This window comes from Arvicanthis niloticus, chromosome 11, assembly GCF_011762505.2.
Source record: "Arvicanthis niloticus isolate mArvNil1 chromosome 11, mArvNil1.pat.X, whole genome shotgun sequence".
Classification (NCBI taxonomy): Eukaryota; Metazoa; Chordata; class Mammalia; order Rodentia; family Muridae; genus Arvicanthis; species Arvicanthis niloticus.
The window spans coordinates 64,395,889-64,423,507 of NC_047668.1; the positions used below are offsets into that span (position 1 = coordinate 64,395,889).

At 42.6% G+C, this 27,619-nt stretch overlaps 1 protein-coding gene across 1 annotated transcript; it reads right to left on the reverse strand.

The window, feature by feature from the left end:
• Positions 1–508: 508 nt before the first annotated feature.
• On the reverse strand, positions 509–26,959 carry Sult6b1 (sulfotransferase family 6B member 1). The gene is made up of 7 exons (XM_034514283.2): positions 26,725–26,959; positions 25,387–25,499; positions 19,921–20,010; positions 16,760–16,886; positions 13,091–13,185; positions 11,236–11,392; positions 509–830 (listed from the first exon to the last, which is right to left on the reverse strand). Exons 1-7 carry the CDS (start codon positions 26,921–26,923, stop codon positions 700–702), a joined length of 912 nt encoding a protein of 303 aa, XP_034370174.1. The 5' UTR covers positions 26,924–26,959; the 3' UTR covers positions 509–699.
• Positions 26,960–27,619: the final 660 nt, after the last annotated feature.

Sequence of the window (27,619 nt, forward strand, 5' to 3'; positions counted from 1 at the left end):
TTTTAAAACTAGGCTGACTTCACACTTGTAATGAGCCTCCTGCCTCTTCCTCCTAAGTGGTAGGATGATTGAGAAGCACTAGATAGGATAAACTTTCTAGAATATTCTCTACATTCTCCTGTTAGTTTCGCATGACTGCTTATGACCCTGCAACAGAAAAATCTGTATAGTACAACAACATACATTTTAGATTTGACTCAAAGATTGTATAAGTAGAAGTATAATTTCTCTTGAGGGAAGCACCTCCAGAGGGATGCATGCATGGCATACCCAGAATAGACAAAGAGGAATTTATCTTGAATCAACTTGCAGTTTATTAACCTTGTATCAGCAGAGTCAGGCTTGAATTTCACCCACCAGGAAGTCTGAGATAACTTCTACAAATACTTGGATCCATAGGGAGAAGTTTCCTAGTGAGAAAAGCTTAAGAAAATGTGCATGCAGCATTTGGAAGCCCATTTTTGTCTGCATTCAACCCTAGAACAACACATTGACAACAATGTTCCAATTCTTCAAAAGAAAGACAAACTTTAATTTCAGCTCAAAAATGTCAGCTGTTACCACCATTCCTAGATCTGCACTATTCATAATTATGTTACATGATTATTGTCATGCGACTGTTTAACTGCATTACTAATTATATAAATTCAGTTATTATTAGGGAAAAGAAGATATGTAGGCCAGCCAGCTTGGCCAGTATCAAGCCAGGCAATATGATTCATACTTCAGCTTGTCTCCGAGGGAAGTGCCTGCCAAACACTCTTTGAATCTTTCATCCATTTCCTGGTTCTGTGTTTGGTTGAACAAACTTTTCCAATCACCAACTTCACCTGCAACACAGAAAGCACAGAAGACTCAGATCTATGTTAGGGTATTTCTTAATTTTAGCCTCTATTCTACACAAATTTACCTAGTTTGTGCAAACATTGCTCCCCATTCGTTCTCTGACTTGTCAATAAAGCTGATCAGCCAATGGCTGAGGAAAGAGAGAATAAGGCTGGGCTTCCACCAACCAAGGGAGGGAAACAGAGAGGGAGTGGAGAGAGTCCTGAGAGACATCCTGGAAAAACACCTGAAGCCTAGAGAGCCAGACCAATATTAAAATGCAAGTATCTTAAGGATTTTGGCTAGGAGATAGCCAGATTAGCCCAGAGGATTAGAATAGATTATTAACTTCCCAGTTGCTGTGCCATAAAGCATAACTAAATAACTCTTAGAGTCAGTCTCCTCATTTGTTTGGAAACTAGTTGGGATAGAAATAGACTGCCACTTTAAAAATGGAATCTACAACCCACAATTTTCTTGTAAGATCAATACTGCCCATGGGGGTTTCTCCATTGGTGAGGTAGCAGATGGTGTGCTTACCTTACAAATCTGGGTGAAGAGGACTTCACCCCAATGGTCAACTCATATCCTTTTCCCAACGTCTGGGGTCTAAAAATCTTAGAATTTCAGAATGTCGTTCTTCCTCACTAAAGTTTCTCAACTACCCAAATACATTTTTAAAGTTAACATTTTACCTTGGGTTTGGTTAACATGTCAGACACTAAACTTTTTTTTTTTTTAAGAAATTTAATACTTTGGCCACTTGTCCAGAGGTCGGGGCAGGAAGATCATGCTTTTAAGTCACCAGGGGACACATAACAAGTTCCAGGTCAGCCTGAGCTACATGGTGAAACTCTGTCTCAACAGAAGTTTAAAACATTTTTTTCTGACATATAAGTTATTTCTTTGGCTAGTGAGATGGCTAGGCAGGTAAATGTGCCTTATCAAGCCAGGAGATCTGAGTTTGATCACTGGGACCTCTGTAATAGAAGTAGATTGACTTCTACAAGTTGCCATCTGACCTTCACATGAACATCATGGCACGCACATGTGAGCCCACATACATACATACATGCATGCATACATACACACAAACATGTATACACACAGAAGATAAATAAATGCATGTGAAAAGTAAGTTATTTCTTTCTGTGGAATCCTTGGATTGTATAGTTGAAATTGCAAAGTCTGTGTTGCACAGCCATTGAAGTGTATGCTAATGATATGGGCTTAATGATATGAGATTATAGTTATGATGCATTAAGGGAATGAAACAAGACACAAAGCTGTCCTCAGATGTCAGCATCTATACCCAATAACAACAAAAGGCTGGGAGAAAACACACCAACATGTATATCTTGGCTCAGGGGGGAGAAGTTTACATTTTTTGATGTCCCCTATAAATGATTTGTGTTTTATTTTCATGCCGTTCCATATTTTCCTGCCCTCTGGACTTTCTCCAAGGCACATCAAATTTACTTCATTTATTATAGGAGTTTTTCTCTTCTGAATAACACTTGATGAACAGTGTGTAGAAAGGACTTATTTCCCCCTTCTCCTTCTTTTTTTTTTTGGTTTTTGGAGACAGGGTTTCTCTGTATATTATCCCTGGCTGTCTTGGCACTCACTCTGTAGACCAGGCTGGCCTCAAACTCAGAAATCTGCCTGCCTCTGCCTCCCAAGTGCTGGGATTAAAGGCATGCGTCACCACTGCCCGGCTATTTTCCCCTTCTTAAAGCTAATAAAACCAGGCATAAGAATCAGGGTTACACAGGAATCTAGCTGCAGCCAGGTTCCTATTGGATTTTCAATTCATATAGGTTATTTCAAATGGGTCAGATGAAAAAGTAACTGAAGGAAGTAGACCTAGCTCAGATTCCAAAATGTGATCGTGTGAAAGACCCTGGGGCTTCAGCCTTCTCTCACATTGCAAAATTAAGTCTTTTGTATCATTTTGTTATAAAACTTAACCCCAACACAGCATTCCAGTTCCCACAGAACATAACCAGTTCCCACATTAGCTGTGGTCATCCTTGCTCTTCCATGTGCTGGTGAGACGGCTCGGTGGACACAGGTGCTTTCCCCAAAGCTTTTGTGAGAACAAAATTTTAAAACACCCATATTGAAGTAATTTTAGAAATTCATGGTCAGCAAAGGACCACCTATGTTATGATAAAAATAGAATAACAACTTTCAGTCCCGCAAGGGACAGGATGACCGAAAAACAAAGGGACATGCCCTAGACAAGTCTAAACATGTCCAAGTGAGTAATGGGCCATCTGGTGTTTTTCCTTTCCCACCCTTCTGGGAAAGTCCAAAACTTCACGGTCACAAGGACATGTCTGGACACGTACTGGCACGTAGTTAAAAATAACTAGACAACTTGCCAACTCAATATCCTGCCTGTATGACTTAATTGCTAACCAATCACATGTAACCACGCTGGAATTCCCCACCTTCCCCAATCCCTGCCCATAAATACCCCTTGCCTTCTGGGTTCTTCATCGAACTTGCTTTCTCCTGCGTGAGATACAGTTCAATCCGAGGGCCCTCGCTATTAAACCTCCTCTGCTTTTGCATCAAGAAGGTCTTCGTGTGTCATTGGGTGAGCGCTTATCTGGACTTGAGTGGGGATCCCCTTGCGGGGGTCTCTGGACTTGAGTGGGGATCCCCTTGCGGGGGTCTTTCATTTGGGGGCTCGTCCGGGATCTGAGCGACCACCCAAGACCCTCAACGACCCCTTGGAGGTAGGTCTGTGTGAGTGGTGTGAGTCTGAGTGAGGCGCCGTTGTCTTTGTCTGTGCCATGGTTTCGGCTTCAGATAGCTGTCACTACAGGCCGTAAGGACTTAGTGGCCAGCGGTAGTGGATGCGCATATCAGGCCGCAGGCTGCAACCCTGGGGGACGCTCTAGAAGAGCTGGGAGAACCAGCTAGGTCAAGGGATTTGACCATCTGATGGTCGAGGGATTCGGCCGGGCGGTTGAGGGATTCAACTGTTGAGTTTCTGAATTTGGGAGACGGAGTGCTCCTTCTGGAGGAGAAGACGTGGTTTGCTTCTCCGTCTGAGGTCGAGTTTGGCCGACGTGGCCGGGTGTGTTTGTCCGTGTTTGTTTTGTGTGTTTGTGTTTTTTGTAATTGGGTTATTTGAAATGGGGCAAACTGTAACAACTCCCACTACTCCATTATCTTTGACTTTGGATCATTGGGGCGACGTTAGGGCTAGAGGACATAATTTGTCAGTGACTATAAGGAAAAAGACTTGGCAGGCACTCTGTGCTTAGGAGTGGCCCACTTATGGAGTAGAATGGCCCCCCTGAGGGGACATTTGATCTGTCAATAATAAGAGCCATTAAGGCAGTTGTATTCCAGGAAGGACCGGGGATCGCATCCAGACCAGCAGTCCTATGTTACAGTGTGGGAGGATTTAGTCCGACACCCACGTTTGTGGATGAAGCCTTGGGTAACTTGTCGGCTCAGTTCCCGTGTTTTGACTGCTCGAGAGGATGAGAAAAAGAAGTTGAAAACACAACAGGACAAGGAGACCAGTGTCCCGCCTAACCCCCCCCCCAGGAATTTCCAGGGTGATCAACCCCTACCAAGCGATCAATCAGGCCCACTCCCCTCTCAGAGGGAATGAACCCTGGTGGGAGTCGGAGGAAGAAAGGAGGCTGCCTCTCCTCCTAGGCAGCTCCAACCTCAACCTCAACCTCAACTCTCCTTGATTCCTTTTCTTTTATCTGTTCCTCATTATCTTTCTTTCTTTAAGAACCCCCAGGGCCTGTAAGTTGATAGAATCTTTGATGTATTTGCATCAGCAGTCCACTTGGGATGATTACAGATTCGGTTTACCATAAGGGAAGAGGGAAAGAATATTTTTCTGAAGCCAAAAGGAATGCCTGAAATAATAACAGTCTCTTAATCCAGGATTGAACTACTATTGTTGAGAAATTCCCGCAGACTCGGCCCAATTGGGACTATCATATGGCTAAAGGTAGGGAACGACTGACTGTCCATTTATCGCTGGACTCTAGTGGCCGGTCTCAGAGGGGCTGCGAGAAAGCCCACCAATTTGGCTAAGGTAAGGGAAGTTATGCAAAGAGCCACTGAGCCCCCTTCAGTGTTCCTTAAAAGGCTTGTAGAAGCCTATAGGAGGTAAACAGGAGGAAGGAGTAGAACCCTGACACAAACACTGGCCGCAGAAATAGGCAGAGAGGGAATAGAGTTAGATAAGGGATCTGGGTGGCGGACGGCAGGGGCCAAGAGACCTGAGAAGATAAACCAGCCGTTATCTGAGAAGAAAAGACAGTATGCAGACAGCCAGTACGTCCCTGCACTGGCTCATGTTTACTTGGAAGGGCTGGTTCCTTATAAATCTCCCTGGAACACTCCCCTACTCCCAGTAAAGAAACCAGGAACTAATGATTATTGCCCAGCGCAAGATTTGAGAGAAGTGAATAAAAGATCCTACTGTGCCTAATCCATGTAATCTGCTAAGTACATTAACACCTGAGCAAACATGGTATACAGTTCTGGACTTGAAAGATGCTTTCTTTTGTCTGGACACCCCAGTAGCCAGCTCCTGTTTGCATTTGAATGGCGGGACCCTGAGGATGGAAAAACTGGACAACTTACATGGATGAGATTACCACAAGGATTTAAGAACTCTCCTACCCTCTTTGATGAGGCCCTGCACCGTGATCTTGCCTCATTTCGAGCCAAAAACCCCCAGGTGACCCTCTTGCAATATGTTGGTGACATCTTGGTGGCGGCAGAAACCCGCAGAGAATGTGAAGAGGGGACTCAGAAGCTTTTATGAGGGAAGGACAGAGATGGCTTACTGAAGCAAGGAAGCAAATGGTGATGCAGATCCCGACCCTAACCATCCCCAGGCAGGTGAGAGAGTTCCTGGGGACTGTGGGGTTTTGCAGACTTTGGATCCCAGGGTTTGCTACCTTAGCAGCCCCACTTTATCTGTTGACCAGAGGAAAGGGAGAGTTTGTCTGGACAGAGGAACACCAGTCAGCTTTTAAGACCTTAAAGAAAGCGCTGTTACAGGCTCCAGCCTTGGCATTACCAGACTTAAGAAAACCCTTTATCCTATATGTTGATGAAAGAAAAGGAATTGCCAGAGGGGTCCTCACTCAGACGTTAGGACCCTGGAAACGACCAATAGCTTATCTATCAAAGAAACTGGACCCTGTGGTGAGTGGATGTCCCTCTTGTCTGCGAGCAATAGCAGCAATGGCCATGCTTGTGAAAGGTGCTGATAAATTGACTATGGGCCAAAATGTGAGTGTTATAGCCCCTCATGTACTAGAAAGTATTATTAGACAACCACCAGACCGATGGATGTCCAACACCCAAATGACTCATCACCAAAGTCTGTTGTTGACTGAACGAATGACTTTTGCTCCGCCTGCTATCCTCAATCCGGCCACCCTGCTGCCGGAGACTGGTGAAACCCCAGTGCATCAGTGTGAAGAAATATTAGCCGAAGAGACCGGCACTAGGACAGATTTAACAGAGTAACCGTGGCCTGGGGTAAGAACCTGGTATACAGATGGAAGCAGTTTCGTGGTAGAAGGTAAGCGAAAAGCGGGAGCAGTGGTGGTAGATGGGGAATCCATCCTATGGGCTAGTAGCCTACCAGAGGGGACATCAGCCCAAAAGGCTGAGCTTATAGCTCTAATTCAAGCTCTGAAATTGGCAGAAAGAAAGACATTAATATATATACAGATAGCCGATATGCTTTTGCAACGGCTCCACGTTCATGGAGCCATTTACAAACAAAGGGGACTACTGACATCTGCCGGTAAAGAAGTTAAAAACAAGGAAGAAATTCTCAGCTTATTGGAAGCTATCCATTTGCCACGCAAGGTGGCAATTATACATTGTCCAGGACATCAAAAAGGAGATGGGCCAGTAGAGAGAGGGAACCGAATGGCTGACCAAGCCACTAAGGCAGCGGCGCAAGGACCTATGATTTTAACCATGATGGCTCCGGTTGCAGGAGAACTTTCATGGAAAACAGAAAAGGGCTCCCCTGGATGAAGAGGAGGGGTATACCTACCTGACCAATATACATGCCCTTACTCACCTAGGGCCTAAAAAGATGGCTGAATTAACAACTAAGTCTCCATATTACTTCATCCCAGGATCAAGACAAATAGCAGAAAGAATAGTGAAAAACTGTAAAGCATGTGCCCTAACCAATGCAGGGTCAAGTAGGATCCAATCGGGGAAGCGTCTCCGTGGTGACAGACCTGGAACTTTCTGGGAAGTGGATTTCACCGAAATTAAGCCTGCTCGCTACGGAAATAAATATCTTTTAGTTTTTATAGACACTTTTCCAGGCTGGGTAGAAGCCTTTGCTACCAAGAAAGAGACAGCTAATGTGGTGGCTAAGAAGATCATTGAAAAAAAATTTCCCTCGATTTGGAATTCCTCGGGTAATTGGGTCAGACGATGGGCCTGCCTTCGTCGCCCAGGTAAGCCAGGGATTGGCCAGACAACTGGGGATAAATTGGAGATTTCATTGTGCCTATAGACCCCAGAGCTCAGGTCAGGTAGAAAGAATGAACAGAACATTAAAAGAGACCTCGACTAAATTAGCTTTAGAGTCTGGCATAGGAGACTGGACAGTCCTTCTCCCTCTGGCCTTGTTTAGGGTGCGTAATACTCCAGGAGAATTTGGTCTTACTCCCTTTGAGTTGATGTATGGGGTGCCCACACCTCTCTTTGAGACCTTACAAAATTATGCATGTCCTGATGACCCTTTTATTCCCCCTTATCGCCTTTTAGCCCGATTAACTGCTCTTGAGGCTGCTAGAAAAGAAGTCCGGGAGCAGCTTAAGAGCCCTTGCTTTGCTGGCGTTCTCCAATTACCACGCCGGAGGTTGGATACAGTCCTTGAGAGGAGACACTGAATGAAAAACCTTGAACCACAGAGGAGAAGCCCATACTTAGCCCTACAGACAACCCCAATGGCCGTGAACATCCTAATCCTCAACAAGATGAATGGACTTTGGAAAGGACTGATAATCCTTTTAAGTTATGTCTATGCCATAGGCGCCTCCCAGGTGATGGGAAATAATCCCCATGCCCCTCAAAAACTAACTTGGCAAGTCATTTCAGAGGTTGGAGAAATGGTGTGGTCCATCTCCAAAATTGCACCGCCATATACTTGGTGGCCCACTCTTACTCCTGATTTTTGCCAATTAGCTGCTGAAGTAAGCTATTGGGATATTCCTGATGCAGACCCTTTACAATTGCCCCTAGATGCAGGAAGAAGGTTCGTTCCTGGAGAAATGTTTGGATGTGGAGATCCAGAGCGCAGATGTAAATTAGCAAAATTAGATTTCTATGTTTGCCCCCGGGATGGCCGAGATAGGGCCATGGCTAGATGTTGTGGGGGTACAGAAAGCTGGTACTGTGCGGCCTGGGGATGTGAGACTATGGGAGATGCTTATTGGAACCCCAGTTCTTCTAGTGATTGGATCACAGTGCACAAAAACTATATATCTAAACCTGGGGAATGTGGGCCAGGGACTTACTATAACAAAGGTGACAACATTTGTAGCAAAACCCCCACCTGTATGCCCTTAAACATAACCTTTACTGATAAGGGATGAACCGAGGATGCTGCACAATGGTTAAAGGGAAGGGCCTGGGGTTTACGATGGTATTTTCCTAACAGAATGTCAAAGAGAGATTACGGTGCCGCTTTTACCATTAGACTTAAGATAGATAGCCCAGCACCAATACCCATAGGACCCAATAAGATTCTCCAAGAACAAGGCCCACCTGCCGGGCCCTCTATCCTAACCCCAGCTCCAACTGAGTCAGTTGTCACCACTAATGCTTTTACCCCTTCTCAAGGTTCTTGGAGATCCTCTACTATCCCTGAATTCTCAACAGGACAATGATTGGTTAATTTAGCCACAGGAGCCTTCCAGGCCTTAAATGATATAAGTCCTGAATTGACCAGAACATGTTGGCTGTGTCTGTCCGAGGTTCCTCCATATTATGAAGGGGTCACTGTAAGTGACACTTTTGACAACACTACATCCCACCATTCCTGCACTTGGGGAACAAATCAGAAGTTAACTTTACCTGAAGTGTCGGGGGTAGGGACGGGCCTTTGTTTAGGTACGCCACCTGCCTCTCATGAACATTTGTGTAATCTAACAAAATTCTCTCCAAAAACATTGGCCACCTTTTATTTGGTGCCTGGGCCAAATCGATGGTGGGCCTGTAATACTGGACTCACTCCGTGTGTGTCCACAAGTGTGTTTGACCCAACTGTAGATTTTTGTGTGTTGGTACAGTTAATCCCTAGGATCTATTATTATACTGCCAATAACTTTGAAGATCATTTTGATAACGGACCTAAGAGATATAAGAGAGAGCCTGTATCTATCACTCTAGCCATTCTATTGGGTGCTGGTGTCGCTGCTGGGATAGGGATAGGAGCAACAGCATTAGTTAATGGGCAACAAGGCCATAATGCTCTCTCTACAGCCATTGATGAAGATTTAAAAATGTTGGAGCAATCTATTACTAATTTAGAAAGATCTTTGACGTCATTATCAGAAGTAGTCCTGCAGAATAGGAGAGGATTAGATCTGCTATTTTTACGAGATGGAGGACTGTGTACAGCCCTTAAAGAAGAATGTTGCTTTTATGCTGATCATACTGGAGTGGTCCGAGACTCAATGCAGAAACGTAGGGAGAGGTTAGAGAAAAGACAGAAAGAAAGAGAAGCTCAACAAAATTGGTATGAGTCTTGGTTCACCCATTCTCCTTGGCTAACTACCCTGCTCTCAGCTGCAGCCGGTCCTGTAATAATAATTCTTCTGCTATTGATTTTTGGCCCATGCGTAATAAATAGATTATTAGCTTTTATTAAGACCAGACTAGAAGCTGTTCATTTAATGGTGTTGAGGCATGAATACGAAATGGTAAGAAAAGAAGAAGATGTTGATCCTTAATTCTAAGATTAGAATTACTTAAAACAACAGGAGTAGGGAATGTGAGAACAAAATTTTAAAACACCCATATTGAAGTAATTTTAGAAATTCATGGTCAGCAAAGGACCACCTATGTTATGATAAAAATAGTTAGAATAACAACTTTCAGGCCTGCCAGGGACAGGATGGCTGAAAAACAAAGGGACATGCCCTAGACAAGTCTAAACATGTCCAAGTGAGTAATGGGCCATCTGGTGTTTTTCCTTTCCCACCCTTCTGGGAAAGTCCAAAACTTCATGGTCACAAGGACATGTCTGGACACGTACTGGCACGTAGTTAAAAATAACTAGACAACTTGCCAACTCAATATCCTGCCTGTATGACTTAATTGCTAACCAATCACATGTAACCACGCTGGAATTCCCCACCTTCCCCAATCCCTGCCCATAAATACCCCTTGCCTTCTGGGTTCTTCATCGAACTTGCTTTCTCCTGCGTGAGATACAGTTCAATCCGAGGGCCCTCGCTATTAAACCTCCTCTGCTTTTGCATCAAGAAGGTCTTCGTGTGTCATTGGGTGCGCGCTTATCTGGACTTGAGTGGGGATCCCCTTGCGGGGGTCTCTGGACTTGAGTGGGGATCCCCTTGCGGGGGTCTTTCACTTTCACAGCCTGAGTGCTAGCCCCAGGTCCCATATGGTGGAAGGATTGAACTGAGTTTCATAAATTGTCTTCTAACCTCCTCATGCATTTCATGTCAGATGTATACACACGTGTGTATTCATTCACGTGTATGCATGCACATGCTAAATACAATAAAAATTTTAAATACTGTTATATTTTCATCAAGTAGTCAATAAAATGAAAGTGGAAAGTCCTTAAAGAATTATAAACTTGGGTAAGAACTTAGAATACTTTAATGAAATTAAGTAAACCATCTGCCAAGTACTAATTACCTAACTAATGACCATTTTATTTTTCTTTATTAACAAAATTCTGATTTTAAGTGAGTTATAATGCATCTAGCTTGAAAAAGAAATCTACAGTTTTCAACTACTGCTTTAGGGAGAGAGACGGTGAATGACTGCAAACAGCCACTGAACAGGCCTTGGTGGAAAGCTCTAGAAGGGGGCTGGTCAGCTAATGTACACGATTCCTTCCTTTGCAGTTCCCTTTCTCCTACCCAGAACCAGAATGTTGGAGCTCAAGCTGCCATTTTACCATCACTGGGCCCTTGGGGCAGTAAAGGACAGTGGACTGCTGCCAGGCACAGCTCCGGGGTTCCCTGGGTCCTGAATTCTTTCCTATTAAGGGAGGAAAAACTAAAATCCTGTTTTGCTTCAGACAAAGTGATTTGGCTTGCCTGTTAAGTGCAAAGTCACTCCCAAGCTGACACAACACTCCCCCCCCCACCCTACCCCCCAAATGAGAGCAAGATTTACCTTTGCGGAAGAGGAAGGGCCCAATGGCACCATGTGTCTCATGAGAGTTTGCTCGCATGGCCTGGAAGGTGCTCTGGGCTGAGATGGTTTCTATTTGTTCATCCGTTAAAGAGAAACCAAGGAATTCAGAGACCTGTTTTATTCCAACAACCAAATTCTGGGGGAAAAAATATTTGAAAGATAAACATGTTTCAGTGAGATTTGCTGAGGCCAAGATTTTCTTAAATCAGCAGGGTTCATTTATTTATTTAATTTTTGAGAAAGCTTGTTATGTAACACAGGCTGAGTTCCTTTTACTCCTTCTGGGCTGAGCAACCTTCATCTCAGGCATGGAGGAGGTAGGTCTCTTCCTGCACTCTCCATGATCCAATCCATTCTCACACAGCAGCCAGAACGACCCTCCTCTTTCCTCTGCTCAGACGCCTTCCGTCCCCTCTGGGTGAAAGCCTGTCATTTTAGGAGCTGTTCTGCCGCTCCTCACTTGGTCACACAGCCCTGTCACACACACTAGGCCCCACTCACTCCACCTGCCTCCTCTGTGCAAGCTAGTCATGCCCACTGCACTGCTACCTGGTGTGACTGTGTGTCTGTGTGTGTGGTACATGTGTGTGTGTGTATCTATGTGTATGTGTATATGTATGTGTTCATGCGTATCTGTGTGTCTGTGTCTCTCTTTGTGTGTAGTATGTGTCTGTGTATGTGTCTCTGTGTGGTGCATGTATGTCTGCATGTGGTGTATGTGTGTGTATTTGTGTATCCATGTTTAGGTTTATGTGTGTGTGCACATTGTGTATCTGTGTGTGGTGGGTATGCGTGCCTATGTGTGTCTGTGTATGTATCTGTTTCTGTATGTCTCTATGTGTATGTGTGTCTATGTGTCTGTGTGTGTGGGTGTCTGTGTCTCTGTGTCTGTGTGTGTGGTGTGTTTGTGAGTGTGTGTCTCTGTGTGTGGTATGTATGCATATCTATGTGTATGTGTATTTGTGTGTATTCATGTGTGTCTGTGTATGGTATGTGTATCTATGAGTGTATTTCTATGTGTATGGTGTGTATGTGTCTGTGTGTGTGTATTTATGTCTCTCTCTCTCTCTCTCTCTCTCTCTCTCTCTCTCTCTCTCTCTCTCTCTGTCTCTCTCTCTCCTCCAGCTGCTTTTCTCAGCTTGGAATGTTCTCCCACAGCTACTTGGCTTACACCCTCATTCCATTCAGTTCTCTAATCAATCATAGCTTCTTCATGGCAACTCCTCAACCATTATGCTCTCGGATTGATCGGGCATTCCGACCTTCCACTCTTCAGTGTTCCTTCAACAGCTGTGCTGTTTGTTTTTTCTCACATTCTACATACACATCCTTTACGTTCATTGCCATGCAGCCTTCCCACCCTTATTCTAGAAGCTTCTCCAGAGCAGTGAACCTTGTTTGGATTCTTCACTGATGTATAACTTGGGCCTAAAACTGTGCTGAGCCATCTCTGACTCTATGTTTGTTAAGTCAATAAACAATATTTTTAAAGAAAAAGCACTCACTTGGAAAATCAATTCACAACCAAATGCATATTTGATTAGATTAGCTGAGACCTATTTATTGTTTCCTTCATCATTAACACACGGACTGTTCACCACAAACAGGAAAGAAAGCTGTTATTATTAAGCTGCAAGCACTGTTTTATTTGCTAAGGAAACAAACTAAAATCTTGTGTATTGTAAGCTTTTTCTAGTTTTTACTGTGTATCTAGAATTTTTTTTTAAAAAAATGAACACACTGTTAGTTCACACAATTAGACATTCTAAGTATGTGTTCTGTGCCTTAGTCTCTAATAAATATTGCTCTTGAATATCAATGACCATAATCTCACCTCTTTCAGGTCTTCATATAATATGAACTTAACATTTTCATTGTCAATATGTTTGTTCCAATTAATTGCAAAATCAAAATAACTTCCCCAAGAAACTAGAAAGCACAGGAGAAAAAAATTGTAAGACACTGTACATAACTGACGAAAACAAATACCATACATATGAGTAAATCTCAAAAGAGATTATGCTTATTACAAGTCTGTCTCCAAGAGGTGGAACACACCTGGCTCACTGTCCTTTTCCATCCATGTCTTACTTCCTCAAACATTTTTCATTAATGAGACAACTGAGTAAGTTGTGAGAATGATCTGATCAGAGCTGTAAGATTCCTCAGAGATACTGAAGTCACTCAGAAAGAGTGCACGGGCCTGAGTTTCCTTTCTGTTGCTGTGATAAAAAAAATACCCTGACCCAAGCAACTTAAGCAGAAAAAGAGTTTCTTTCAGTTTACAATACAAGATTATGTCCATCCTTGTGGAGAGGTCATCATGGCAGGAGTTTGGTCGGCCCATCATGGTGCCCCTAACATGTTCATCATCTCTAGATGTTAGAGTTCAGATTTTTGCAAGGAAGAAATCCTGTCCAAGTTATTACTGTCATATCTTACTGCTAATCAACTGAGCAGAAAGAATGAACGCAGACAGTGGAGAAGATTCTTTATGCTGTCTCACAAATCACAAAAATCATCACTGGATGTTTCCTTGTGGTATTATATATGTATTCAGTGGTATCATGGATTTGCCCCACCTGACTCCAGGAAGTGTTTCTAGACAACAGAAGCATGCTTCACTGGCACCTCCTAGTGAGTTTTCCTTGCTGCTATGATTCAATCCAATATTTATCTTTTCCAGGCAGCTGGCACTATATGTAGTGTTCATGTATGCAGAATGCTGTGGGATTTGCTATATCAAACACCTTTTAAAGCGGACTTTATAAATTGTGGTATATAGATACAACATGGAATATTAAAATAGAGATGCTGACAGCCATAACATAAATGAACCTTGGAGGCATCATGCAGACTAGTATAAGACAGAAAACAAAATACTGGTCTCATCTACATGTTGGATCTTTTTAAAGGTTGAATAATACAGAAAGCAGGATGGTGTCAGGGATGGGAAGGAAGGCAATTATAACTCTGATGTAACTTTGGAGTACTGAGTTGTGAATAAGTCTAGTGAGCTAAAGTACAGCATAAGGACTACGGTTATGAATCGGTCTTGTATACTGAAATAGTGGCTTGCTAAGGGAACAGCAAAGATATATGACTCTATACACAACAAAGCAGCTGTGTGACACGATTGCTTGACTTCAATAATCATTTCACACATGTGTATGTGTGTGTGTAGCAAAATGCAATGTCCCACCTTAAACATCATTTAAAAAATCATTTTAGAGAAGCGGTTCTGTTGTGTGCAAGCACTTTTCCTGGGGAGATGCAACACACATGTCTACTCATCCCCAATAGATATCCCACAACAGACCAAAGTACGGATACCAACTTGGTGAACCAGTACGTTTGGTTGGGGTTACTTACAGGACCAGAAATGACTCAAGGACAGCTGCATCACAAGGCCTGTGGGGAACAGCTCACAAAAGCTGGGAACCTGGAGCACACTGCACAGCCTGCAGGCAGCTCAACAGGTTGGAGAGTATCCTTTGAACTGACTCTGGTCTAAACCTCTTCCAGGCAGCTTGGCTGTTTCTGCTTCTTCCAGACCCTCGTCTGTCTCAGGGTCTTCTTTAAAGCTCAGTTTCCAGCTGGAGAGATTGCTCAGTGGTTAAGAGCACTGACTGCTCTTCCAGGGTTCAATTCCCAGCAACCACATGGTGGCTCACAACCATCTGTAATGGGATCTGATGCCCTTTTCTGGTATGTCTGAAGACAGCTACAGTGTACTCATATACATAAAATAAATTGAAAGAAAAAAAAGCATAGTTTCATTTCTTCTGAAAGGGACTCTCAGATTATTTTAATCTCCTAGAAAACTGTCACACAACATGTAACATCTCTTAAAGAGAACAGACACTATCGTCTGTCTCCTCTATGGTCATTTAGCTGCTGTTAAAAGGAGATACGTATAGATCTCTGTCCACTGTACCCATGGACCACTTAAGTGGGGTGATTAGCAATTGGCAGAACATGTTTGTTAGTGTTCTCAGCTGTACACCAGGGCCTTACTCTGGTTGGTCATGAGTCTTAAGGAAAAGCACTCCTATATATACTTAGTTTAGTATCTGAAGACGCAGTAATAGTTAAAAATTAATCGTTATTATTTCATCATGAAAGGAGGAAGGGCTCACAAAGCTCCATAACTTCCGGAGAGACTTGACAGTTAATAATGGTGGGTGGGGGATGGTCAGTTTCCTCTAGAGTATAACCATGCAGGCTCCAGTAGAGAACTTCCCGTCCATGCTCATGCAAGTTACTGTGATGGTCTGAATGAAATGTCCTCCATAGACTCAGATGTTTGGACACTTGGTCCCAAGTTAGTGGTGCTGTTTGGGTAGGTTTAGGAGGTGTAGCCCTGGCTGTCCTGGAACTCACTCTGTAGACCAGGCTGGCCTCGAACTCAGAAATCCGCCTGCCTCTGCCTCCCAAGTGCTGGGATTAAAGGCGTGAGCCACCACTGTCCAGCTCCCTCTCTCTTCTTGTGGTTGCAGTTTGAGTCGTGACTCCTCAGCTTCCTGCTCCAGCCACCATGCCTCCTTTTGCCATGATGCACTCTTATCCCTCTGGGACTGGAAGCTCAAATAAACTCTTTCTTCAGTAAGCTGTCCTGGCCATGGAGTTCCATCACAGTGACAGAAAAGTGACTAGTGTGGCAACCCCATATAAACTCAGCAAGTCAAGCCACATGTGCACAGAAACACAGGGAATAGGGAGAATTGTTGGGGAGAAGAAAGGTTTCAATGGGAAAAGGAGTGGGGACAAGACAGGGTCATGGGGAGAGAAAAGACTAAAACTCATTATACGCATATGTGAAATTATCAAGGAACAAGAAATAAATCAGAAATTTAAAATAGTTATCGATAATTAGAGATAAGATGTTTGCATAGTCTAACAAAAATGTCCTAGGTGTATCTACATAAGTCTGTGGATTTTTCTTTTTATCTTTCTTAGTTTTTCTTGACACTTTGTGATACAGTGACTTGAGGGGAGAAAAACCCTAAAAATGCTTTTTCTACATTATTCTTAAAAACTCTATGACCACTCAATATTCATGGTTAACAAATGAACTCTCCTGAGTAATGGTTCTCAACCTGTGGGTTGCAACCCATGGGGGGGGGGGAAGGATCAAAAGATCCTTTCACAGTGGTCCCATAAGAGCCTAGGAAGTACCAGGTATTTACATTAGGACCAGCAAAACTGCAGTTGTGGAGTAGCAACAAAAATATTTTATGGTTGGGGTCACCACAGCATGAGGAACTGTACCAAAGGGTCTCAGCATTAGGAAGGTTGAGAACCACTGCTCTAGAGTGGTTTTCTTTGAAACCAGAGATGCACCGCAGTAGCTTGGGGCATGAAACTGGTGTTGCTGCTGCTGCAAAACCCTCATTTAAATGTAACCTTTTGGTTCCAAGGTGTTCACACATCATACTTCTTTATATTTTCACATTTATGTGTTCACCTGTTGAAGATGAAATTCTTTTATTAACAGTCATACCTTGTCCCTTTATGAATTGTCTGAAGAAGTCATCCCAAGAGGCATAGCTTGGGATGTCGGGGACATCGTTATGGAAATGAAAAAAGGACACCGCTGTATCCTTAGGGTTTCGAAATATCACCAAAATCTAAAGAGCAAAAACCAAGTTAATGCTTGTAGCTTTGTATTGCTCTGTGGAAAAGAGAAGGGTAAACACTGTCATGATTGTGTCGGTACAGAGAACAAGAGGGACCATGGTAAGTCGCAGATGGGGAAAGGGAAGAGGAAGGATGGAAGAGTGGCGCCTAGAGGACCTCTGTTAATAAGGAGTTTCCACCATAAAAAGGCAAAAACAGAACAATTTCCCTAGCAGGATCAAGAAGGATGATTTGAAAGGTAAAATCCCAAATAAAGTTAAAAAAAAACAAAAACAAAAAACAAACCAAACAAACAACAACAAAAAACTTTAGCAAACAAATCAATCCTTAAAGTCATGAACGTGAGGTGCAGAGATGGTGTGTGTCTGTGGGAATGCAGATGGAGTCACAACTCTCATTCCTGTTTGGCTTCTCCAATGACCTCCGATGCCCTTTGGAGGAAAGGTGTGAAAGGAGCACTGTAAGGAGCAGACTCTATGCCTAGGGACCCAGGGATTGTGGGAGAGTGCATGGCTGCTTCATGTGCCTGGTGGACATCGCATCCTGGCATCCTGTTTCAAACCTAAGACACACCTGAGCATCGGGTTGAACACAGACGGACAGATACAGATACAGATACAGATACAGATACAGATACAGATACAGATACAGATACAGATACAGATACAGATACAGCAGATGTGGGATAAGGCAGAACAAATGTCAGGTGATCTTCTCTCCCCACCCCTCTACCGCCTCACCCCCTCCATGGGAAATTTTTTGACTAAATAAATTTGAGGGCATTGTAAGAAGCAGTTGAACCCAGCAGGGGGCAACACTAGCCCTCTGCAGAGTCTCAGAGTCACAGAGGAAGCTGCTCCTCCAGTGCTTTTGGCCGCTTTCCAGAGCTTTTCTAGACTTGGTTTTCTGTGAAAATTGAAAGACTACAAGCTGCAAAGCAATAGCAGCTCGAGTCCTCAAATGCAAAGGACACTAACTAATTCATGGAAACATACCCAGAGACTTTTAAACTGGGGTTGGAGGAGGGTCGTAGCTAACAACAGAGAGGCTGAGAAGATAGCGCCTGATTTTCATTTTATCTAATTATAGTTCTATGCAAGGTATCATCAGACCTATGATCTCTCCAATCAAAGGGGGGAGAAAAATAAACGTTTTGCTTGTTTGTTTGTTTGTAGCATCTTTAAGATATAAATCGGTATCTACTAAAGTGGTAAATATGGCTAATTCCAAGACACCAGGACCCCTTGAAGCAGCACCAACCTTGGGAACGTCTTACTTTCTCTGGCTCTTCGTTGAGAATCCTACACTCACACTCTTAGATTTTTCTTCTCTTCTTTAAGGATTTTCTTTCTACCAACATATCTCCATTTTGTTGTTATTGCTGTTTAAGACAGGGCTGTTGCCTGGCCTGGAACTTACTATGTCCACCACACCTGCCCCTGTCTCTTGTGTGCTGGGATTAAAAGCAGGTGCCGCCATATTAAAATATCTTTAATAAAATCTCCAATTTTTGCATCGTACTGGCTAATCCTAAAATGCTTTATTGCATCAAAGTCACAAATCCTGGTTAGGCCTGAGTCCTGGCCCTCAGGCTGCTGATCGATGGAGCAGCATGTCTGTCCCCTCACTGCTGACAAGTGTCTCACAGAGATACTTGAGCACTGATGTTCACAAGAGCAAAGAAATGAAGCCAGCCTAGATGACCATCAACAGACGAATGGATGTAGGAAATGTGGTCACAATGGCATTTCATTCACTGTAAAGGACACTGGAGCCATTGACATTTGCAGGAAAGCAGGAGCAACTGGAAAGCATGTTAAGCAGTATAAGCCAGATTCATATAAATAGCACACACTCTCTCACATATATTGAGAATCTACAACTGAGTGTGTGTGTGAGAGAGAGATGTGTATGTGTTTATGTGTGTGTATGTGTGTGCATATGAAAGAGAGTGTTTTCTCACACATATTCAGAATCTACAACTGAGTGTGTGTGTGAATGTGTGTGAGAGATTGTGTGTGTATGTGAGAGAGTATGTGTGTGTGTATGAGAGAGTGTATGTAAGTGTGTGTGAGAGAGAGTGTGTGTGAGTATGTGTATGTGAGTGTGTGTGTGTGTGTGTGTGTGTGTAGATCATGAGAGTAGAAGAGGGGCCGGGCAGTGGTGGCGCACGCCTTTAATCCCAGCACTTGGGAGGCAGAGGCAGGTGGATTTCTGAGTTCAAGGCCAGCCTGGTCTACAGAGTGAGTTCCAGGACAGCCAGGGCTACACAGAGAAACCCTGTCTCGAAAAACCAAAAAAAAAAAAAAAAAAAAAAAAAGAAAGGGGGAGAGGGAATCCATGTGATAGGAAGGCAGAAAGGGACTCATAAGAGTGGGGGTAGAGGGCGGGACGAGTAGGGGAAATGGAGGCACACCTTGTCGCTCCTGGTGTTAGATGTTTAAGCAAATGTTAAAAGTAGTCAAGGCAACAAGAATTCTGTCTAGTGATGTAATGTAATGGTGGCAATTTTATGTGAAGTTCCAAAATAATACAGTTGCAGATGTCACTAGAAAAAATTGTTCATTGTATAGGACTAAAGCAATGAGATTCTGAAGCCTATCAATTGTAAAACCAATGATAATAAACTACACATTTCCTCTTTTGTATGATTTCTATACAGGTTGAAATGCATTTGACTTTTAAATGGAGCCATAGCAAAACATCTGAAGAAAGAAACAAGAGAAATACTACGTTCTGTATATCACATATTCAAATTTCACAATTACTAGCAAATTAATCGCATCAAAAGCCAATTACGGGGTTGACTACGTAGCTTGGTGGTAGCGCTCTTGCTGAGCATGCGTGAAGTTCTGGGTTTGATCTCTAGCACTGCCAAAAAGCAAGGTCAGAATTCCAGAGAAAGCAAAGGGCAATATATATATATGTTTCAAATTCAGCACACATGTTACACATAAAAACACACAAGCAAAGCACTCATACATAAACAAAATAAATCTTTTAATAGGTCTCAAATTCACTCACCTTGGCTTTGTTCTTGAAAATAGACTGAGGTAGCTTGTCATAGTGGAGGTGAGTTGTCAAAATCCTTGGTGATGGAAACAGTTTCATTCTCTACAAAATATGCACAATAAGGTGAGTGTGTGTGTGCATATGTGTGTATATGTGTGTGTTTCTATGCATGTACTTCTCTTAGAGGCCAGAGAAGACACTGAGTGACCTGCTGTGTCACTGCCCACACAGTGTTCCTTTGAGACAGTCTCTGACCTAATATGGAGGTGGGTTGACAGCCAGGAAGCCTCAGTAACTCCCGTCTCCTTTCCCTCCAGCAATGGAATTATAGGAACACTTGGCCTTTCATGTGGGCACTGAGATCTAAACTCAGGCCTTATGCTTACATAGCAAGAACACTCACATTATCTTTTTAGCCCCTAGATATATTTTTTACTTTTATGTTTTTTCAAGACAAAGTTTCCTTGTATAGCTCTGGCTTTCTTGGAACTAGCTCTGTAGACCAGGTTTGGCCTCGAACTCAGAGACCTGCCTGCCCCTGCCTTCCAAGTGCTGGGATAAAAGGAGTACCACATACTCAAATATCCCAACAGAATACGAAGGCCCACGTTTCCTAACTATCATAGAGAGATTATTTATGAAATATTTTGTTCATCTAAGGGTTATAGGATAGCTAATTATTTTCTGTTATCTATTTCTACTGAGAACTAAAGAGAACAAAGTTTTATGGCCATGTGAGGGTGTGGGGGTGTATGTCAATAACCAGCAGTAGGGAGAGTGAGGCAGGAAGAACACAAATTTAAAGCAGCCTGGGCACATAATAAATTCCAGGTCACGGGACACCCTGGCTGAAGAGCAAACCCACAAATGGCGTTAAGTGGTGAAGGGTTTTTAGCTTCAAATCAGCCCTTTCTAAGTGTTATTCAGACGGTGCGGCTTCTGTTTGGTCAGCTCCACGTTTGAGGAGATCTCTCAAAGCTTCCTAAGCCATGTTGTAAGTCTAGTGACAAAGTAATATTTAGGAATTTGTAGCTAATGCTGTAAGAACTTAGGAAGATTTTGACTCAAACCAGAGAAAAAGAATCAAGATTTTGAAAGATTAAAAATTATTTAATCAATTATTTAATCAAGTGAGTCCAAGTGGCAATTTGCAGTGGTTACTGCTCAGTTACAGTAAACCGTAACTTGGGGTTTGAAATAACTTAGTTACATCCGTTCACACCAGGCCGGTACTGGAGCCTCTATTTTAGAGATTAAGGTTAGGCTCTGAGGTTTTAGATGCTTTGTATGACATCAGATAGGTGGCCATTTTCAGATTAAGTGATAGTTTACTGTTTCTCTTACACCATGTGGTCCCAAGTCACCCAGTGACTCATGCAGAATGACAAAGCAGGATTAGAGGCACAGATGGGAACTAGATATATAGCACTTCATTCAAACAAATGAGTAACATAGCCCAAGTGTAATCGACAGGCAGGCTGACTGTGCACAGAGCTTCTTTAGACTGTGTCTTACAGGAAGCTTTCTATAAATCAAATCGCTATTAACTAAGTTTACCTTCTCACTGATTTCTGTTTAAAACTAAAAGGCACACTGCATTTTTAAAAGTAGACATCACTAAATTATAATTAAAATATAAATTTGTCTCTAAAGTACCTGAATAAAAAAATTAAACATTTCTGATAAACTTCAGATATGAAACCCCAAAAGGTTTGACAGAGTTCAAACATTTTTCTGGCAATTCTGGAGCCAGTGAGCGGGCACTTTATGGTCTATATTACAAGAACGTGATTGTGCTTCATTTTGAAGGAAGGAACACACACACACACACACACACTGTCCATGGTTTGTTCTTAGTTAACCTTCAACCTAGATGTCATCGAAACAGAGAGAGGCTGGGGAGAATGTTAAGTCTAGGTATCCTTAACGTTTACCAACTTGTTGGGGTTGGTCTGGTGCTGCTATGTATTCAGATCTTAAATAATGTATCCCAAGACCTGGTTGCCCCATCTGGCACAGCCAACTTAGCTTACAGCTAATTCCAAAGCTGCTGCAAGCAGCTTTTCTCAAGCCTTCCCCTGGGCACCAGTGATGTGGCTTAGGTGTGCACCAGACAAATGGTGGTCTTAAACCTAGCCCAATTTGGGTCCATGAAAGAAAAGCCCAGAGCCACGAAAGTTAGACAAATCTTGGTTCCAACTAAGGGGAAGAATTAGTCACCATAGACAACTGTTGGTCTGAGGAGGAGCCTATAGATAGATGTAAGAACCAAGTTCCAAAGCTACAGTGGGACTTAAAAGCCTCAAACTTCTGAACTGGGTATATATATGTATGTGTATGTATATGATGTATATGTATGTATAAAATAAAAGGCTAAAGTTTCTAAAGAAAGAAGAGAATATATATATATATATATATATATATATATATATGTTATTCTATCTAATTTCTATGTTAAAAACAAAACAGGAGACACAATGTCACGGGACATCTGGTTTATGTATAATCTTACTATACTTACCATCATAATGATAATTATTATAATTTTATCTATCCTTTTAAAAGAGACCAAAATAAGACAAACTTTGAAAAGAGAGAGACTAAAAAGTTAGGCGCTAGATTACAGGCCATTGAACAGAGATCAGAAGATCTGGGATCTGCAACAGCAACAGAAAAGATAGCTCCAGATGAGAAAAATCCACAAAGGCTCAAGGAATTAGAAATGCAATCCATAGAGATGCAATATATTAAATTAAGAATCCAGAACCTATGTATGGATAATTCCTGAAAACCATGTCAAACAATAAAATATATGGTTCTTATTGTAGAGTTTTGCAAATTGAGATTAGTACATATATTGATGCATCTTGCTATTAATGCATATTTAAAATTATGATGGGCTTCTGCCTTAAATTCTGAAGGGTGATTCTGAGATTGCACATTTACTGGCAATGATGACTGTTTTGGAAATGCTTTTGATGATCAAAACTGATGATGCACAGGCATATATGTCCTATAGACTACAACAATATTATGACATTATAGCATGAAGCCTATTCTGCATATAGTTCACAGTCCTACAGGTCAAGCCATTGTGGAACAATCTAACAAAATTTAAAAGAAGTGCTCATAGAACAGGAGGGGGATGAGGAATATCCTAGGGATAGAATGCTGTCCGAAATTGGCAAATTTAAATGTAGGCAAAATCTACTGTCAAGCTCTGCCAAGACAGGGTAAGCAAGTCCTTCATAATGACTGTGTCACAAATATGTCTGTCATATCTCCTGGGCTAGAAGGCTGAAGATAGATGCTCCAATGCTATAGAGACATTTTAGGGGACCATTCAGGCAGCCAGCTATGTCTGTCATGTCTATAATTTTAGATCCCGCTTGCCTGTACTTCCTGCATATTCTGGTAATATTTATTTCCTTCTCAAGTCTCTGTTGGGGTCAAAGACTAGATAGCCATGGTCTCACATTTAAACTTGAGTAGTAAAGGATCTCAGAAAATGTTTTAGAGTCTAAGGAGATGTTTTTAGGGTAATAAATGCAAGTTTTAAAGATTGGAGGGCATAAAAGTTGTGGATCTCACATGAGGAGCAGGAATACCAAGTCTTCTAGGAGAGGAAGAAAAGCTCCAAGAATACTAAAGTTCAGAGGCAAATCCTCACGCATCAAAAATCTAGACTGGCAACTGGGTGTAGTGGAACATGCCTGTAAGCCCAGCACTTGGGAGGCAGAGGCAAGGGAGCCAATAGCTTAAGCTCATCCTTGGCTACAATGAGAATTTCAGGAAGGCAGGGCCACATGAGACCCTCTTTAAAAAAAAAAAAAAAAAAAAAAAACCCACTTTGACAGGACTGAAGAGATGGCTCAATGGTTAAGCACTGACTGCTGTTCTTCCAGAGGTCCTGAGTTCAATTCCCAGCAACCACATGGTGGCTCACAACCATCTGTAATGGGATCTGATGCCCTCTTCTGGTGTGTCTGAAAAGAGTGACAGTGTACTCACATAAAATAAATAAATAAATAGATCTTTAAAAAAAAGAAATTAAAATATACTTCCCTGGAGAAACAATCTCCTGTGTAATGTGAAACGTACAAGCCAACAGTCCAAACCCTATTCCAAACATCAAACAAGCCTGTTTGTACTGAAGGTAGGTAACAACATTGACAAATAAAGTGACAAAGATCTTGACCCAGGACGTCATAGGTGTTTAAAGGTTAGAAAGCTGGATGCGTGTTAGCATCACTTCTAAGGCAATGCCCAATGTCCTCACTAGGAGCAAGGCCACGCGGCAGCTGTTTGGCTTTTCTCTAGGTGTTCCATCTCTTCACTTAGCAAAAGCTCACGTCCATTCTTCTGGCCCTAAAGCCCGAGCCCCTTCTGTCTGAGCCTCCATTGGATGTCCTCGAGCATAGACAACCCTCCCCAGGTTTGGGACTCTGGGCCTTAATGAGCTCTCTTTTGCCTCTCGAGGTGCCTTGGGTGGCTTCTTGCAGCAGGGTTTGGTGCTTGCCTCCCAGTCAGTCTCAAGTTCTCAAACAGCTGTCATTCAAATGTTTCTGCTGCTACTTCCCCGAATCCATGTTTCCATGGGCTCCCTTCTACCTGTGGAACCTTGAAGTTTGTATTTATCAAGCATGTAGAGTGTGGTCACTTCCCAGAAGCTGTTCCTGAGAGTCCCCATGCTCTGGGTTTCTTATGTCTGCTCTGGGGAGGCTTGGTGGTGAATACTTCCGGAAGTTTTACTGAAATGGCAGCCCCCTGAGTCCCACCTTCCTTCCTTTCTGTATTCTGATGTATCTAGAGGCCAGGAGAAGATGGTTCACCTTCTTCCCGCTGCGTCTAAGCACAATATCCCAAAGCAGAGCCTCACTCTTATTCCTTACTCTTGGGCAGTAAGCAGAGATTCCCGAATGCTGGTGTCCCAGCCAGCTCTGACTGGAAAGAGGGTAATGCTGACAGGCTGAGAGCTCTGTAGCGCTTTCAATGCTCATCTGAGCCGTATCTGTCCTAACTACGGCTTCGCTATTCCTCAGGCCACATACGCAGCAGCCATAATTAAGGTAGGGGAATTGAAAATGCCTCTGCCTAGCGTCCTACCCATGCCTGTGACTTTCGCCTTTAGTTCACATCCTGGGTGTTCTCAGATTACCCGACAAGTTAAAAAAAATTGCTACTACTAGTAAGAATAGTTGTATATTAAACTCTTTTAGAGCTCCAATCAGAAAGCTCAGATTTAATTTTTGGCCTTGCCATTTATTATCTGCTCCATCTCGGGCAAGGCTGGGAGTTTCATCTTTTGTCAATTGGTGAAAGGGTTGTTTTGTAATAAAATGAGATGATACTGAATGTGGTAAGCAAGCAATAACTCATGATTAGTGACCACTTTTTAAACTCAGAAGGGAAGACTCCAGAATGGAATAAACCTCCCTGGGGTCATGTGCTGTACATTGAAAGAATGTGTGTACTAACCTGATATTTTTCTGCATCACCACATTCAAGAACTGGAAATTCTGGACATATGTATTTCTTTTTAGAAACAGCAAATATTAATTCACTGACAATATGGAGAATCCAGTTTGAGCCTGTAAGAAAAAACCAAACAAACGAACAAACAAACAAACAGAAAACAGGAACTCATCAAGAAGTCTTGTTAACAAAGACATTTCACCTTAGCACATAGATCAGGAAAGTTTAAATTTTCAACTCTCCCATGACGTCTATATTCACTTCTTTAGAGACTGGAAGAAACTGGGCACTGGTTCTGAAAAAATATGCTGAAAAAAATAATTTGGAGAAAAGAGTATTTGTGTGTTTTAACATGGAACTTAATGTATTTATAAAATTGTACTTGTGTCATCTTCCTTTTTCCTTCCTACTCCCTCCCACCCTTCCTTTTGGGGGGCAGGGTCTTGCAGTGTACCCCACATTAACTTCTAATTCATGAGTCCCGTCTTAGCCTCAAGAATATTGAGATTACAGATGTTTGACACATCAGCCTCAGATGTCTCCTTGACATGGTTCATTTTGAACATAGAATGTGTTTCTTGAAGAAGAATATTATGCTAGAGAAATGTTGGGTTTATATAGTATATTTCCTCCTGAATTAAGCTACAGGAGTGTATGATCTTGATTTTATAAAAGTCCAGCATTAAATAACAGAAAGTTGTCCAAAGAGATGGGCTTTCATAAGTGACAGTTGAAAGAATCAGTAATAGATGCTGCCAGAGGGTGGAATAGCCCACACCTAAAACCCAAGCGCATTAGAGGCCAAAGCAGAAGACTGTAAGTTCTAGGCCAGCCTGAACCTCAATTCAAACAAAGACTCAAGCAGAAAAAGAAGATGTGTACAGTAGAGTAAGTTAGATTCTTAATCTTTATCCTCCACTGATAATGGACCTTCTAAAACAGATTTGAGATACCGGAGAATCAGTGTTAGATCCTGAAAAAAAAAACAAAAAACAAAAAACAAAAAAAACCCTACCACATGGAAACCGTTATATAAATGACAGAAATGGCATCCTTCCATTGTCTGTCAAAAATATCACATTTTGTTATTCTGACCCGGCCAAGCCTCCCACCACCCATTCCATCATCCACCATGACCTCTGTACCCTGGCCTTTTCCTCCAGGATGATATATATCGAGCTGTCTCAGTTGTTGACTTTATAACGCATGTGCTCTCCTGTCATCCTGGTCCCCTCCATCCTGATTTCCGGTGAGTTCCTAGTGGAGATGAGCCTCCTCCTTCCCGCCTTCACCCTCTCCCACCTCCTTACAAATGCACTCATAGGAAAAGGCGCTCTTTACCACATTTCGGGTAGGACGCTAGCAGGATGTCATCACTTCTGGCTTCAAAGGCATCCAAAGCTCGAAAGGTTTCCTGAGTGCACATGGTAACTGGATAGGGGATCCCCTGGTAGGTGAGAAATAACTGGGAAAGCGTAGTCTCTTTCGATTTTTCTAATGCGTCATCAATGTACTCAATTAACTTGGACCTATCAGCCATGCTGGCTCCCTGCTAATGAGTCCACTCTGTGTCACCCAGGCGCAGTGACTATTTGTAATAGTCTTTCCCAGTCACATGGAAAACAATCACCCAATTCTCATCCTGTTTGAATATCCTCCTGACAAAAGGTGAGCCACAGGTGCAGACCGGCCCGGGCTCAGGGACTGTTATCCTAAGAGGCTTACCCACCCCAGGAAAAGAAGAACAAAATCTCTTAACAGAAGATTAATAGACACTAAATATTTAACAAATAGATGCTTAATAAAAACAGACATCCAATCTTCCTTTGAGAAATTCTCAGAGTGAGACTTCTGGTTTCCTTTGGATTGGCAGTTTTCTAAACACATCTCACTTAGTGTGACAATTAAAATCACAGGTAATTTAGTTAAGTGATTAAAGCCCCAACTTAGGGCTATTCCTGGACATTGGGCTCTGTTCTGTTATTTATTAACTTAAAAGATTTGTAAGTCGTGTCTTTACCCATTCAGCAGTCCATCTCTGGCTCACAGAACGGAGCTACTTTGTGAGGAGGAGAGATCAGTGCAGGGCCATCTGCCATCCTCTGAGCCCCGCCCCTGTAGGTCCAGGACTCTGGGATGAGATGATCACTCTCCTCAGAGGACTCCCAAGCACCACTCTTTCTCTTGGATCACCTGGCCTACAACCATTGTCTCTCTCACGGCATGGTGTGGCCCT